Here is a 15,984-nt window from a genome sequence, read left to right on the forward strand (position 1 = left end):
CGAGTCAAATGATCAATTCTCACCTGCCAACTCCAGCGTGTCCTAGGTGCACTCCTGTCAGGCACCCAAGACAGACGCCTCCATCATCCACGTTGTCAACGACGACATATAAAAGTCCAGCATTGTCGCCGTATCCATGCATCCTGGACTCTCTAAATCAGATACCATTGCACGTAGTTCGAGGATGGGATCAGTCTACATTGTGCATCATTCTTCATTTGGCTCGAATACCTACTGAGATACTGACGATTTCTCAGGTATACGTTCCCCAGCTCTTCCTCTGCCTTCTCACAAAGTCCACGACATCTGCTATGAAGTCCGTGCTGCATATCCTTTTCTCCCAATGCCTTTCAAGAGGAATGCTTACCAAGGTACCGATCCTCCAGATGAAGTGCTCAACTCTACTGTGAGTGTGATATTGTTACACCAAGCCCTACGACGGCAGACGCTGCCGCAGGTAGGCGAGTCAGTTTGCTCAGTTTGCGATGATATCGATGATGACAGATACACACAGGCCACGGGCTTGGTGTATACGAGAGTCCACAACGTATGGGACGAGTAAAGTCCACGAACTTATGGGGCTACAGAAAGCGAACAGCACCGAACTTGCCAGGAAACCATAGAACTTGCAAACTGCAAGTGCACCACAATTGCATCAGTTCCTTTCTTCCTTTCCGTGATGCCCAACACTCTCCCTCATCCGCTTAGCATCAACTGAATTCCTCAACAACTTCCACACCTTCCGAACTCTCCAAGCACACATCTAGCTCTCTCCAGGACTCCCACTCCCAAACCCCAGCCGCTCATTCTTCTCCTACCCATCCACCCTCATCACCGCTATGTTTCCCAGCTCTTGACGCATGCCGACTTTGTCATTATTGGCTCGGGAATTACTGGGTCGTCGGCTGTGAGGAGGCTTTCGGATAGTGCAAGTGCTGAGGGGTATGGTGTTAAAGTTGTTATGTTGGAAGCGAGATGCGTGTTGTGGGGTGACTGGGAGGTAAATCTCGTATCGGCTCTTTCATAGACCAGTGGACTGACACTTTCGGTAGAAACGGCGGGCATATCTCACCACCTCTATAATCATGACTACACCTCACTCGAGCGTGATCGTGGACAAGCTGTTGCACAGAAGATAATAAAATTGAGGTTGGCGCATCTCAAGGAGTTACGAAAGCAACACCCTCAAAAAGAAAAACTATACCAATAGTAAATAAAAATATAAAGGCAAAACCAGAAGGCATTCTCGCAGAATTGCAATGGTGGGATAGAATCTGTAGTTTTATAACTCGGGCATGCTCAAGAAGGCGAAGACAGGCTCAAAAACATAAAACAGGCCTCTCCTTCGATGCTGAGCACCGTGAGGTATACGAAGTAAAAGAGGTCATCGAGTCACACTGTTTCAGGGAGGGAAAGCGTGCCTTTGGTGGGGTAAGTGGGGGGGGGGAGCGCGCAACACCACCAGATACAAAAATAACCGGTAATAGTACGAACTTCCGCGGTGTAAACTACAGAATAATGAATGTTAATGACACACCCACCCATAAATAAGAACAACCTCACCAGCCCTACTCCCAAGAACGACCACCAAAGATCCCAATCCACCCCCACGTACAACCTCAATACTGATATCAACCACCGCCATTGTCTCAGCAGGAGTAATGGGCTCCGCGATAGCCAAACACATCGTCCACGCAGGCTGCACAGTCTACACCAACCTGACAGCCGCTCCTCCTTTGCCCACCAACGCTTCCTCACTGAAGGAATAATAAATGTCCCCTTCGGGAATTCGTGAGAGTGTTTGAGAGAGTGACGGGGTCGCTTGAGGGTGACGGGGTGGATGTCGAGCGATTGAGGAGCAGTGTGGAGAAGACATCAGAGTTGCAGGGTAGGCGTTGGAACTATCTCCAGTTCAACCCATAGTCCACGAGTGGCGGCGTGCCTAAACGTCTTAACTAGAAGGGCCCAGGCTCGTCAATCAATCAAAGGTTTTGTTCAACACGTGTTCGAAAGTTTATAGGCGAGGTTACACTTGTCTACAAGCTGGAACCCACCACAAACTTGTAGACGCGGACGTGGGGTATATGCACGCACGTAGTTCAATATGTGAGGTCAATAGATGAACCAACTTGAAGAGCGTTGGTGATTTTGCGTCAAGGAAGCACTTCTACAGCGTCGCGCAAGATCGAAGCGCGCGCAAAGTGAGCAACGAGGAGTCAAAATAAGTGGGGACCAAAATAAGTGAGACGAATAATATGGAAATGAGCACAAGGGATAGTAGTATTTGGATGGGAGTACAGCATTGACTACCGCAGCAAGGACGCTTTAGCACCATTGCGAGGTTTCGCGAGATCTAAAAATTATGCAAACAGTCCTATCATTCGCCCTGAGGACCAAGGATGCATTGAACTACTGCTTGCAGTTGCAAATTTGCGGAGTCTCAAAAGTCAGTACGACCGCGCCAAACTTTGCAGAAACCTAATTAAGAGCTCCATATTCTCTCCTACTACGATTGCTCCAGCATTCACGCGCACGCCCCTAGAGCGGAAGTGAAGACATCGCTATGCTGAACTCTCATATTTTTGCTGTCGCATCTTTCGAGAGTCACAAAATACAACTTGTCACTCGCACGTGGACGCCGATAGCACACGTCTTTCAGGAAGCTATAATGAAGATCCTACCATATGACAGTGGCCGGGAAGGTCATACTAAACATACTAACGCCATTGCCATTCATCCCGTTGGCACCTTCGTTGTTTCCGCATCTGGGGACAGCCATGTCCATCTCTGGCGGCTCTCAGATCGGCGAACCATCGCCATCTTCCAACCTTCATCCTCGCCGCAATCTTTCACTTTCTTCGCAGACGGCAAACACATCCTCAGCGGAGGCGAAGATAAAAATATCTCAGTGGGCAGTACCAAAGAATGCCAATTGAAAGGCGAGTTTCTATTTTTGACTATAACAACGCAATTCGAACATCCTTCGCGCAGATCCTGGCTACCACGACAGCCTGCGATGCATGTATAAGTAGGGACTTGGAGGCCGCCGAAGAGTTACTCACCCAAGACATCCACACCGACACCAATGACTATACTTCACTTGCCCATTGCCCATTCGTTATATCCCGAAAACATGCTTGGGACCTCGCCCTTGACGATGCAATCGAGGTGAGTTATACTAACCCACCATGGCTCTCTGACTGAAGACTTGCTTTCATTTGTGACATAGTCCATCAGCATTCGGCCCTCATTGACAGGCTACATCTCCCAATGCATCGCTCTCTGCGGAAAAGGCCACGTCTGGGACGCCGGGGCAGCATTCGATGTTGCATCCATGTTCGCCAACCAATATTCAGAAGCCAACCATTTTCTAAGCTTGATCAAGGTACGTTAAATTCGTCTCGTATATTCTCTCCTTCATTGCGTGTTTCAGGTTTTCGCCCTGTTCAGCACGGATCAACACTAGGGAGCAAAGCTGCTCAACAAAGAGCTGGCTGCCGCTTGTCCGAATACCGACCCTCTTGCGCGTCGTGTTGTGGAAGTATGTGTCACGCGGCTACGCTTGGTCATCGATACTGATCTTTGTAACTCGCACATCAGGCATATCTACGCATTCAGCTTGGACAATGTTGATGACCACTTCACTACCGCTGTCAACTCTTTCACGATTGACCGTTATGCAAGCGGAGATCCCGGGGCAAGAGCAAGATGGCTATGATACAGAATTCAATTTCTTCTACGGAATGCATCCAGTGCGTGCCACAGCGTATTTTCTTCCTTTCTTTCTCACGTCGTTCATTACAGCATTCTCAAATTTCCCGACCACGACCTCAACAGCGCCATGGGTGTCCCAGGAGACCAAGACTCACTGATGAAGAGCCCTCCTCTACCACCGCCTGCACCACTTATGACCCCACCGCCAGTCGCCGCCGCTATCACCTTCAGAACCCACCTACCACATCTATTCACCCGGCCGCCCCATCATGTAACGCCACCCGTCGTCGACGTCACTTTTGCCCGGGGTCTACAGGTGCAACCGGTCGATTCCCAACTGCGTCTTGGATGTCTGATGCATAAATTCACAGTGTTATACTGCAGCGGGTGTTCCTGGGAGTGACGACTCCTTGATATACGATGAAGACTCATGAACTTCCTTCACCGGATCCCAATATGCAACAACAGTAAGCAGTAGCCACGCAGGCAGACACCGGGGAATATGGAGGCGGTCGGTCGTGTTTTTACTAGGGCAATCTGTGTATTTCCCTTGAGTATCTCAGTTCTAGCGTTGATCTTGTTATGAAATCTATATTGACTTGGAGTAGTACATGTTTTATCGATAGGTAATGGCCATCGTTCTGTAAATCATTTCTCGTCCTTGTATCTATGGCTAATTATTAACCTCACGTCTTCTATATGTAAAGTTGCTTGCGCACCATAGGAGTCACATTCAAGTTTTTGAAACGTCATCGTGCTCATGAGAACTTGAGAAGGATTCGATGCATCACCCTGGAGGCGTAAGGACAAAGAACACGCACGAAGAGTGAATCGCCTGAGGCTGGCACAAGGCTCGGCAGGTAAATAGTTTTCCAGATCACCTGCAATTATGGATTATGAAATCGAGCATAGCGCGAGAGACAAGTATGAATTCGAAATGAAAGATATACGGCCAATGAGATGTAGATGAATAGGGAGTAGATCAATCACTGAAATGATCATCAACTTGTGAACAGCGCATTCAAGGATATTTCAGGTGACGTATCGATGATCTACAAACCGACGATCAGTTCTCGAATCGTGTCCGCAAGCCTCTGTGGATTGCCTTGCAGGGTCACAGCATCACCCCACGCTCCAGATTCGCAGAGTCCCATCCCGCTGAGTTTGGTGAACATATAATTGAATCCCTGCGAGTATGCACGCTAGGAAGGGACTTTTAAAGATACGTTCCGCTGATGACTGTAGATAGAGCGTGTAGGTCGTGAAATGACTCACCTTCAAGTGCGATAAACTGGCCTGCACTCCTGCATCATCCATGAATGATGAGATTGGAACCGTTGTTGTTATCCTTTGGGACTATGAGGGGCACAAGCATCAAGACCTAAGATGTATCACCGTGACAGACATAATTTGCTGAACTCGTCTACAGCGAGTCGTTAGGTTCGGTATTGCGAGACCTTCGATCTCAGTTGATCAAGAATTGGTGATGTGGCAAATGCATGAGCGCTAGAGGCGATTTCGACAGTCGAAGGTGTGTGCTCTTGCATACACACCTTCGGGAAACAAAATGGCCTTGGAATTCACATTTCGGACACATACGAACTTGTTGTTGGAACCTGAGTTGGTATGTGAGGCGAGTGTGGGTTGCGGTCAGAGTCAGATAGTAGTCCCAATGAGCGCTGACTTGAAACCTTACCGTATTTGTCTCTAAATTCTCCTTGCTCATTTTTCGAGGTATTCTGCGGTTGTGGCTTTAAGTGGGAGTGCAGGTGGTGGTGGAGAGGAGTATATGAGGAGCGGGGGAAACTTAAGGGCGGAGCGGTACGTGGTGTGAGTGCCGGGGTTGGTGGTGGGGGTAGTGGGCTTGTGAGGATGACGAATGTTAGTGAGCAGGGGAGTGTAAGGGCCCGATTTATGAGTTTGAATTTATGGTAAAGGGTTATACAAAGACGCACTCAAACAAGCCCAGATCTAAAAGGTTTGGCGAACTGGAGCTTGTGCACTGGGAGCACGGAATTGGCTGACGTGGCTTTGCAAAGTTTCGTAGAAATTATGCCAATATTCTCTCCTCCAACTACGATCGCTCCAGCATTCACACCTCTGGAGCGGAAGTGAAGATACTGCTACGTTGAGCCCTCATATTTTTGTATTAGACAGGATGAACACAGTGGGCCACGGAAATGAACAATAGTATGTACTACGCACTATCCACTGATAACGACCAAGGACTCCGTGCCTGGGTGTGTTGAAGACGCACGTAGTAATTGTATTATGAACGCCCTCTCAACAGCTTCGTGAGTCGCAGTCTGCTTTCCCTAGTCTCATATCCGAAGATTCACATCAAGCCACTCATTTAGCGCGAGCTCAATGCAAACTTATGCAACTCAATTATAGTCTTCAGACTCTTCCTGTCGAGTCTCTAGAAACCGACTATCGAAGAACTCCTTGACGAGGACGCCCGTTGTGACACGCCGGTGCACCTACGTCCAATATCACCTCAATTCAATATCACCTATCGTGCCAGAACCTCTGACGTTAGCTCCTACTCTTCGTATGGCCTCGATTTCGTCTCCCGTTCGCTTGTTCTTACCTGGTGCTTTTCCACCTCCACCTGTTTCTTCACGCCTCACATTCTTACATGCATCGTTTTCACGCTACTCTCGTTCTCACCATCTTCGTCGTGGATATCGCGATCACATGCTGTACTGGACAGTGCACGCAATGAACTACATATTGCGTCCAACCCTGTTTTCAGCCCACTTTGAATGTACTCGGTGCAACGGGAACTTGAACGACCACAGGTGACTGCAACAACCATGCCCTTCTGTTGAGCTTGTCAGTCCGTTATCAGGAAGCACCGATGCATACATTTCGACCTAATCCAAGGTGCACGCACAACCGCATTTCTGATCGAATCGGCATGCTTTGACTGGCGTTGCATGTTCTCGCAAACCAGCACAAGCATCGCGAGTCATGCAATCAGCTCCACAATGGGTCGTTCGTTCAGACAACCCTGTACTCTGACTGGATGCTGGGCATAGACTATATAGAACACGAAATATTATCCACTGTACACGTTACATGCAAGTTATATCTGAAATGTCCAAAAATATCAAAATCGCTAAAATATGATCATCACAGTACTAAGGTCTGCAGGTGTTGCTTTTAGTAAGTGGGAGAAACGGAAAGGGCTTTAAAGAGACTCACTCCTCTCGGCACCTCTGCCAGTGCTGTCCATGTGCCATGCGACTTAAATCAAGCTCAGGACCTCCTCTGGGAATCACTAACGCAGTTTCAGGGCTATAGAACAGGTCTCGAGAAGCGGGTGGTACCCAGAATAACAGCCGATGTTTGGGCCCTGCCATCCACCCACTATCAACATTCAGGAAAAAGGGGGTCGAACTGCGGTCGTCATGAGATGCTCCCTCCGTTAGCTCAGAGGTGTCGCAGAGCGCATGGGTAGAGTTGGACGAGAAGCGAATGGAGTGATTGTTCCAAGTGTTCAATTTCATGGTAGTGGTGTCCTCGATCATATGATGTTCATCTGAGAATGGTGAAGGATGTGACACGGGGCACTGTTGCGACGGCTGCCTCGTCACTGCATCCCACAGCCGAACAGTCCCATCCTGCGAACTAGTGACGATGCGAGTACCGTCTGGCGAGAACGAGACCGAGTTAACCCAATCAGTGTGCCCCCGCAAGGGCTCACCGACTGGCTGCCCCGTCGCAGCATCCCACAGCCGAACAGTCTTATCATACGAACCACTGACGATGCGAGTGCCGTCCGGCGAGAACGAGACCGAGTTAACCCAACCAGTGTGCCCCCGCAGGGGCTCACCGACTGGCCGCCTTGTCACAGCATCCCACAGCCGAACAGTCTTATCCTTCGAACCAGTGACAATGCAAGTGCCGTCGAGACGTGGACTGGGAGAAATTCAACTCGCGACTCAAGGAACAACTGACAACAATACCAGAGCCAAGACCGCTAGTTGACCTTGAAGAATTCCAACTCGCAGCAAAACGCCTCGCAAAAGTCCTTCAAGACGTAGTTGACGAAACCGTACCGAAATCCAAACCGAATCCTCACGCAAAGCGGTGGTGGTCCAAGGAACTGTCCCAAATGCTAGACCGCAAACACGAGCTAAGTGACCTATCCTATAAATTCAGAGCGCTACCAAATCACCCATCACATGAGGAACACCGCAAATTCAGAAACCAAGTCTCAGAAGCTATCTACAAGGCCAAGAAAGAACACTGGACTCAATTTCTCGAAGAAACCACTCAACGCGAACTCTGGATAGCAAACAAATACGTCACCACCCCCAGCACCGACGGCGGAAAAACTCGAATACCAGTCCTACAATCCAAGAACGCAGACGGCACAACCATGGAGGCCATATCTAACGATGAGAAGAGCACGCTCCTAGCCAAGACATTCTTCCCCCCACCTCCGGCGGACAACTTCATTCCAGAGGAATTCGAGTACCCAGAACCCATCACTCCATTCGAACGCATCACGGAAGAACACGTCGAACGAGCAATCAAGAACACAAGCCCATTCAAAGCCCCAGGACCAGACGGGATCTGCAACATAGTCTTCAAACGAAATGCCAACACACTCATACCATACTTAATGCGAATCTTCGACGCAGTTTTCACGCTCCAAACGTACTATGAACCATGGCGCGACTTCACAACCATAGTACTACGAAAACCAGGCAAAGCCGACTATAGCGTACCCAAAGCATACCGTCCCATAGCATTGATCAACACCATGTGTAAGCTACTGACAGCCATAGTTACCCAACAAGTCACCAACATCCTCGAAAAGCACCAACTTTTGCCAGCAAACCATTTCGGAGGACGACCAGGACGTTCAACTACCGACTCAGTACACCTACTCGAGGCAACAATCAAGGATGCATGGCGAACGAAACGAGTAGCATCAGTACTATTCCTAGATATCGAAGGAGCATTCCCGAATGCAGTCACCAGCCGCCTTATTCACAACATGCGACGTCGACGACTACCAATGGAACTCATCTCATTCACAGAACGAATGCTCACAGGACGACGGACCCAATTACGATTTGACGACTTCACATCAGAATGGTTTCCAGTAACAAACGGGATAGGCCAGGGCGACCCGCTATCGATGATATGCTACTTAATATACAACTCCGACCTAGTTGAAGTAGCATGAGGACGAATAGGTAACCGAAGGGAAGAAATTGCACTAGCCTTTGTGGACGACACAGCTTACATCGCCACAGCCGAAACATTCGAGGAGACGCATGAAATCCTGCGAGACATGCTTGAACGAGAAAACGGAGGCTATCAGTGGTCAAGAGAACATAACTCCAAGTTCGAAACAACGAAGTTTGCACTCATGGACTTCACGCGCAGCAAAACGAAGGAACGAAGTCCCATCATCCTCAACGGAGTTACGATCCAACCAGCGCACCATACCCGCTTCCTAGGAATCATTGTGGATCAAGAACTCACCTGGAAAGAACATGCAGCGTATGCGATAGCGAAAGGAACTGAATATGTCCTACAGATCCGACGACTCTCGAGAACCACCATGGGAATCCCAACCAAACTAATGCGTCAACTCTACCTAACAGTGGCAGTCCCAAAATTCGCATACGGCGCAGACATATGGTTCAAACCGATATTCAGACGAGGATCCAATGTGAATGTCACCCAAAGAGGCTCCAAAGGAATAGCGAAAAGACTCACATCCATACAACGCATAGCAGCGCTAAGTATAACCGGCGCCATGAGAACCTCGCCAACAGACGCGCTCGAAGCCCACGCGAATCTCCTACCAATACCACTACTCCTACAGAAGATTTGTCACCGAGCCACCGTCCGCCTAGCCACCCTCCCCCAATCCCATCCGCTATACAGCAAACTCCAATGGATAGCAGGACACAACGTTCAGACTCACCGTTCATCATTGCACAACCTACTCCACACCTTCCGCATCTTCCCAAACGACGTCGAAACGATCAACTCGTCAAACCAAACGAGAGCGTCAGAAGAACCAGCATACAAGACACAGATAGCGAAGGACAAGAAGGCCGCAAAACAAGAGCATGAACAACTCAAGGACATCATCCGCATATACTCGGACGGATCAGGATACAAGGAAGGGATTGGAGCCGCAGCAATACTGATACGAGAAGGACAGGAACCGCGAATCTTACGCTACCACCTAGGATCAGATGCAGAACATACAGTATACGAAGCCGAAACACTGGGCCTAACGCTAGCAGCTCACCTCTTAGCCACAGAACGAAATGTGACATACCCAGCATCAATCCTAATCGACAACCAAGCAGCCATAGTATGCGGAACCAAAGCAAACAAGGACAGCAGCAACTTCATTCCGGAACAGTTCAGCAACATGATCAAATCGATTTCGAAACGACGGGACGAACAAGGAGACTTTGATCTCACCATCCGTTGGGTACCCGGACACGAGAACATACCAGGCAATGAGCTAGCAGACCGCGAAGCCAAGAAAGCTGCAGAAGATCCCGTAAACAGCAGCCCAAAACGTCAGCTACCCAAATATCTACGAGATAAGCCACTCCTATGCAATGCACCTGCGCTACGAGCCGCCCAGAAGATAAAGGTAAAAGAACTCTGGAAAACCCTATGGACAAAGTCACCACGCTACACTCGAACTCATGATATCGACCCATCAATGCCCTCCGCCAAATATCTCAAACTCATCAACGGCTTACCCAAACGACACGCCAGCATGTACATCCAGCTCCGTACTCGACACATCCCCCTGAATCATCACCTCCATCGAATCAACAAATCCGACACCCCGCACTGCCCAATATGCCCCAACACGAACGAAACGGTTCACCACTATATCTTCGAATGCCCCCAATACCGAAAGGAACGCCATATCTTCGCAAACGCCGCACGTCGAGACGCACTGTCAATAGCCCACATCTTAACATCCGACAAAATCACCCCACACCTCATCCGATACATCAACAGCACTGGAAGATTCAAGCCAATATTTGGTGAGAATTAACATATGTAAAAGAACATAACACACCACAGTAAAAATGTCACAGGGAAACATACCCAAACCGCACATACCAACCCGAACCATACACTCTCCCATGAAAGGATCGACACTCCAACAAAGCTGTCACTGACGGGAACCACAGAAGACACGATTACAGAGGAACCACATAGCAAAATCGAAGAACGAACCAGACAAGACAACGAAGCTACGACCCTATAACCAACCTCCCCTACTAACACGTCTTCCTCCCGCAGCTTTCCTTTCGTGCCTGCTCACCTCGGTGACAGAGTACATGTCTGCACCATAAATGAAAAGCATCCAAACCCCCCAAAAGATGAAAGATAGCTAATGACGAGACAATGTCCAACATAGGGTCTACGACCCCAAAGGACTAAATCTGAAGCAAAAAAAAAAAAAAAAAATGCAAGTGCCGTCCGGCGAGAACGAGACCGAGTTAACCCAATCAGTGTGCCCCCGCAAGGGCTCACCGACTGGCCGCCTTGTCGCAGCATCCCACAGCCGAACAGTCCCACCCTGCGAACTAGTGACGATGCGAGTGCCGTCCGGCGAGAACGAGACCGAGTAAACTGAATCAGTGTGCCCCCACAAGGGCTCACCAACTGGCTGCCCCGTCGCAGCATCCCACAGCCAAACAGTCCCATCCTGCGAACTAGTGACGATGCGAGTACCGTCTGGCGAGAACGAGACCGAGTTAACCCAATCAGTGTGCCCCCGCAAGGGCTCACCGACTGGCTGCCCCGTCGCAGCATCCCACAGCCGAACAGTCTTATCATACGAACCACTGACGATGCGAGTGCCGTCCGGCGAGAACGAGACCGAGTTGACCCAACCAGTGTGCCCCCGCAAGGGCTCACCGACTGGCTGCCCCGTCGCAGCATCCCACAGCCGAACAGTCCCATCCTCCGAACCAGTGACAATGCAAATGCCGTCCGGCGAGAACGAGACCGAGTTAACCCAACCAGTGTGCCCCCGCAAGGGCTCACCGACTGGCCGCCTTGTCGCAGCATCCCACAGCCGAACAGTCTTATCATACGAACCACTGACGATGCGAGTACCGTCCGGCGAGAACGAGACCGAGTTAACCCAATCAGTGTGCCCCCGCAAGGGCTCACCGACTGGCTGCCCCGTCGCAGCATCCCACAGCCGAACAGTCCCATCCTGCGAACTAGTGACGATGCGAGTACCGTCTGGCGAGAACGAGACCGAGCAAACTGAATCAGTGTGCCCCCACAAGGGCTCACCGACTGGCCGCCCCGTCACAGCATCCCACAGCTGAACAGTCTTATCATACGAACCAGTGACGATGCGAGTACCGTCTGGCGAGAACGAGACCGAGTTAACCCAACCAGTGTGCCCCCGCAAGGGCTCACCGACTGGCTGCCCCGTCGCAGCATCCCACAGCCGAACAGTCTTATCATACGAACCAGTGACGATGCGAGTACCGTCTGGCGAGAACGAGACCGAGTTAACCCAATCAGTGTGCCCCCGCAAGGGCTCACCGACTGGCTGCCCCGTCGCAGCATCCCACAGCCGAACAGTCTTATCCTCCGAACCAGTGACAATGCAAGTGCCGTCCGGCGAGAACGAGACCGAGTTAACCCAACCAGTGTGCCCCCTGAGCACGGTCTGAACAACCGGCCAGTTCATATCACGTCCAGATGCCACACGAAGAATATTTGGAAACCGTGCAGACAGCTTTCTGGATAGCGGAGAGTTGGCAGGCGTGAATGGGAGTGCTGATACATATAGATGCGGTGTGCTGTGTAAAATCATACCGCCGAAGACTTGAATGAATTTCTGTACGTCCATTGCAGTCGACAAGACATCTTTGAATTTGGGATGGCCCTGTGGTTGCGCATGAGCGTTTTATCTGGCACTTAGTAGCAATGTATTCACCTTCAGCCACTGGGGAATAAATGAGAGGGCAGCAACGGCGCCACTGAGCGCATTGATCAAGGCGAGCAACTCGAGCCAGAAAAATAGCCGCTCGTGGTTGAACAACAATGTCACTTCTTTCGCAAGCTCCTTGTCGAAAACTGTGCTCCGTACGTGCGACGTCCAAAATCGAGATGAATATGACAGATGCGGGGAGATGCATTTTTTGACTCGTTCTTGTAGCCCGGGATCTTCGCTATTGGGTAGATACGACGACTTTAAATCGCAGATATTGAACCGAAGACCGTGTTCCATTACTCGGAGTGATGCGAATGCAAGGTCGCGTTGTGTCTTTGACAGGTCGATAAAAAACTCTCCGCTGGATTGTTTGTTCGTTAAGAAATCGCGGAAGGACGCGTGAAGGGGTCGGATTGGGGAATCTGGGTTGGTGGTGCCGCTGAGAAGGGAGCCCATGCTTTTTACTACAAGCTCCACGTCGAAATTGTCCTCTCCCGTTGGAAAATAGCGCCTCATGGCATTCAGGGAAGCCAAAGGAAGGGGTTCAGCTGTGCCTAGTATTTGTCCCATCACCGAGTGGAATCTTGCTAGCGCCGTCGAACGCGATTTTTGCGAATGCTGCATATGGGTAGATGTATCCCTGGGCATGATATTTGTTAAAATGAGGTCATACATGCTGTGCAACAGCATGCTTCTCTCCGCAGGATCGTGTGACACCACAGCATTGTAGCAATCAATTGCAGACAAACCCACATGAGGCTCTTTGATGTATCCGCAGGCAAGCCGCGCCCACTCGAAAAGTCCATTAGCTTTCTCAGCGAGGACTGCTGACTTTCTGTCCTGGAAATCCAGTCCTTTCAACTCTTTGGATACGTAAGCATGGATGTCGCGCTCTGCGATTGCTGTTGGAATGTCATCCATCGACATCTGTTGAATATGCTGAACGCCATGAAACTCGTCTTTGATATCACCAAGCGGGCGAGAGGTAACAATGAAGCGGAAGTTGCCTGGGAGGCCCGTGAATTTGGGGATGGCGGGGTCTTGATATTTGCCAGCTAGAATACGGAGGAGGTCTCTTCGTGTCTCTATTCCACCGCTCTCGTCCAGTGCATCGATCACGATCACGATGGGTTCCCCAGCTGACCCAGATGACTTCTTCAGTGGTTGGACAAGAAGCTTCTGCCACTGCTGGATGATATCTGACGTCTTCTTGAGTGAACTCGTGGCCTGAACTGCATCTGATAATGCCCGCTTCATCTCCGGATCACGGTCAGCCAGGTCGCGCGCGATCGTGGAAAAGATCTTTTCATGGCGACGATCTGCTTCTCGCTGGCGGTCAAAACAGTAACAAGAACCAAGCCCTCCCACATCTTCGAACCACCTAGCAATTGTGTGGGCGATGGCCGATTTTCCTTTGCCTGCAGGGCCAGATAGCCACAGCACGCGCGGAACATTGTCCCCAGTGCTGTTGACCCATTCGGTGATCTGAGAAAGGATTTCCGTGCGAGTCCCTTGAAGGCATTCTTTTCTGGTATCCAGTCCCGCGCCCTCTGCGTAAATCATACCGCTGAGGTCCGATATTTCTTTTGGAAAGGTATGAATATATGTCAAGTCACAAGGATGCCCGAACCCTTACCCGTACGGTGAACATGTATGGCTACGTCGTGACCGACCTGATCCTGGTCCCGGAAGTTTTGCATGAGCGTATCGAACACGTCATTGTATCTTTGGATCGTATCTTCCGTTTCCGAGACTACGTTCTTTCCAAGTCTGTTCCCTGTGATAATGGTAGAAGTTCGAGGCGGTACAGAGCGCAGTAGCTTGTTAAGACTCACAAAATTTCTTGGTTTCCGAATAATTCTTGATAAAATGGGCACATTCACGGGTCTGCCGACAAATATTTCCAAGGGTAGCGTGCATCGACGAGATTTTGCGAAGGATCTCGTATTGCGTCATGAAGCTATACACTTCACACAACCTTTCGAGAAGTTTGAGTACCGCTGTGTCATGATCGACTTGAGCTAGAATAATCTGCGCAAATGATAGCTGAGTAACAGTAAGAGATAGGGAGTGAGAAAATGACAACATACTTTGGCTGTACGAGACAACACGCCCAGTGCTATCTTTGCATAGGGATGTACCTGTGGAACCAGATTAGTTCGGTTCTGATTGAGAGGAGAGCCTGCATACATCCGCAATCTCTCCGATAATAGCGTCGAACATCCTGAGGGGTTCGAGATATATGCCCTGTAAATGAACAGGAGAAAGTTCTACGGTTGCAGCAGGTCCCGAACGTGAATGCATGTGCTTTACAGCCTCCACTTCCACAACAGACGGAGCCACCTGAACCTGCGCAACCACCAGAATTTAGAGAGAGCACAGAGACTGGAGGGCAAGTATGAGAACCTACCGAGGTCGATGATGCACGTTCATTCGGGAGAACAAGACTGCTGCTGGGGGAATCCCTCGAGCGCTTATGACAGTTTTAGTCGCATTCTAGGACACTCATTACACATGCTCGTGGACTTACCGAGATCCTTGGCCTCTTACCACCGCCCTCAGTAACCTTGAAAGTATAGCTGGAGTGGAGTGAACCAAGTGATCCTGATAAGCCACGTACTGAGCTTTCGGGAGCTGTTGCTTCGGTGTCTTGACTCGAATCCCCCGATAATGTGCGTTTGCGTTTGTCCATGGTGAAGCGAGGTAAGGTAAGGAAGGGTCCGATATCATTTATATATAAAACAATAGCCCATTATTGGTACATGCCTCGAGCAAGTCTCGAGGCAATATTTGTTCCACTGCCACACACTGCAAGCACTAAATGGAACAGGTGCAAATTCAGAGCAACGTGTATCAGAGAGTCAACACGGAGATTGAAAGCACAGGCTAGTATGCACGGCCATCACCAGAATGCAAGGGAACTTCTGTGCGCCAAGGTGAAACCCTAGGGTAATCATGATATCCAGAAGTCTCGAGGGTTCCCTAAGAACGAGAAAGAATCTAATCGTCCAATAATCGTTCAGTAAGGGTTGAGTCTGATCGTCGTGGCACAGCAGGTCATCATGTGCGCAACAGGTTTATACAGCATGCATAGCCGGTGCCGCACCCAGATCTCATCTCCAATCTTCTACCAACAAGACTGGCGTTCAAGTTCCCTTCAAGTGACCCGCCAAAGTACTCCAGCGTGTCCTAGGTGCACTCTCGTCAGTTGAACAAGTACCTAAGACAGACGCCTCTACCAGCGACAACTCGGATGTGTAAATTCAAGTCCTGGGCTCTTGTGACGACTGTGAGAAGCG

General features: G+C 49.9%; 3 protein-coding genes across 3 annotated transcripts; 2 read left to right on the top strand and 1 right to left on the bottom strand.

Annotated features, from left to right (window-relative positions):
• The first annotated feature begins 84 nt into the window (after positions 1-84).
• BJ212DRAFT_1384581 (uncharacterized protein) lies at positions 85-535 on the top strand. The gene is made up of 3 exons (XM_041336779.1): positions 85-202; positions 258-461; positions 515-535. Exons 1-2 carry the CDS (start codon positions 137-139, stop codon positions 408-410), a joined length of 219 nt encoding a protein of 72 aa, XP_041188342.1. The 5' UTR covers positions 85-136; the 3' UTR covers positions 411-461; positions 515-535.
• A 2,887-nt stretch (positions 536-3,422) lies between these two features.
• Positions 3,423-4,289, top strand: BJ212DRAFT_1384588 (uncharacterized protein). The gene is made up of 3 exons (XM_041336780.1): positions 3,423-3,541; positions 3,601-3,752; positions 3,805-4,289. The coding sequence occupies exons 2-3, from the start codon at positions 3,627-3,629 to the stop codon at positions 4,075-4,077; spliced, it is 399 nt and encodes a 132-aa protein (XP_041188343.1). The 5' UTR covers positions 3,423-3,541; positions 3,601-3,626; the 3' UTR covers positions 4,078-4,289.
• Positions 4,290-6,731: 2,442 nt separating this feature from the next.
• BJ212DRAFT_1436696 (uncharacterized protein) lies at positions 6,732-7,135 on the bottom strand. The gene is made up of 2 exons (XM_041337731.1): positions 6,922-7,135; positions 6,732-6,864 (listed from the first exon to the last, which is right to left on the bottom strand). Exons 1-2 carry the CDS (start codon positions 7,077-7,079, stop codon positions 6,858-6,860), a joined length of 165 nt encoding a protein of 54 aa, XP_041188344.1. The 5' UTR covers positions 7,080-7,135; the 3' UTR covers positions 6,732-6,857.
• Between the last annotated feature and the right edge of the window lie 8,849 nt (positions 7,136-15,984).

Source organism: Suillus subaureus (assembly GCF_016647635.1).
Source record: "Suillus subaureus strain MN1 chromosome Unknown BJ212scaffold_40, whole genome shotgun sequence".
In the NCBI taxonomy this organism is placed as follows: domain Eukaryota; kingdom Fungi; phylum Basidiomycota; class Agaricomycetes; order Boletales; family Suillaceae; genus Suillus; species Suillus subaureus.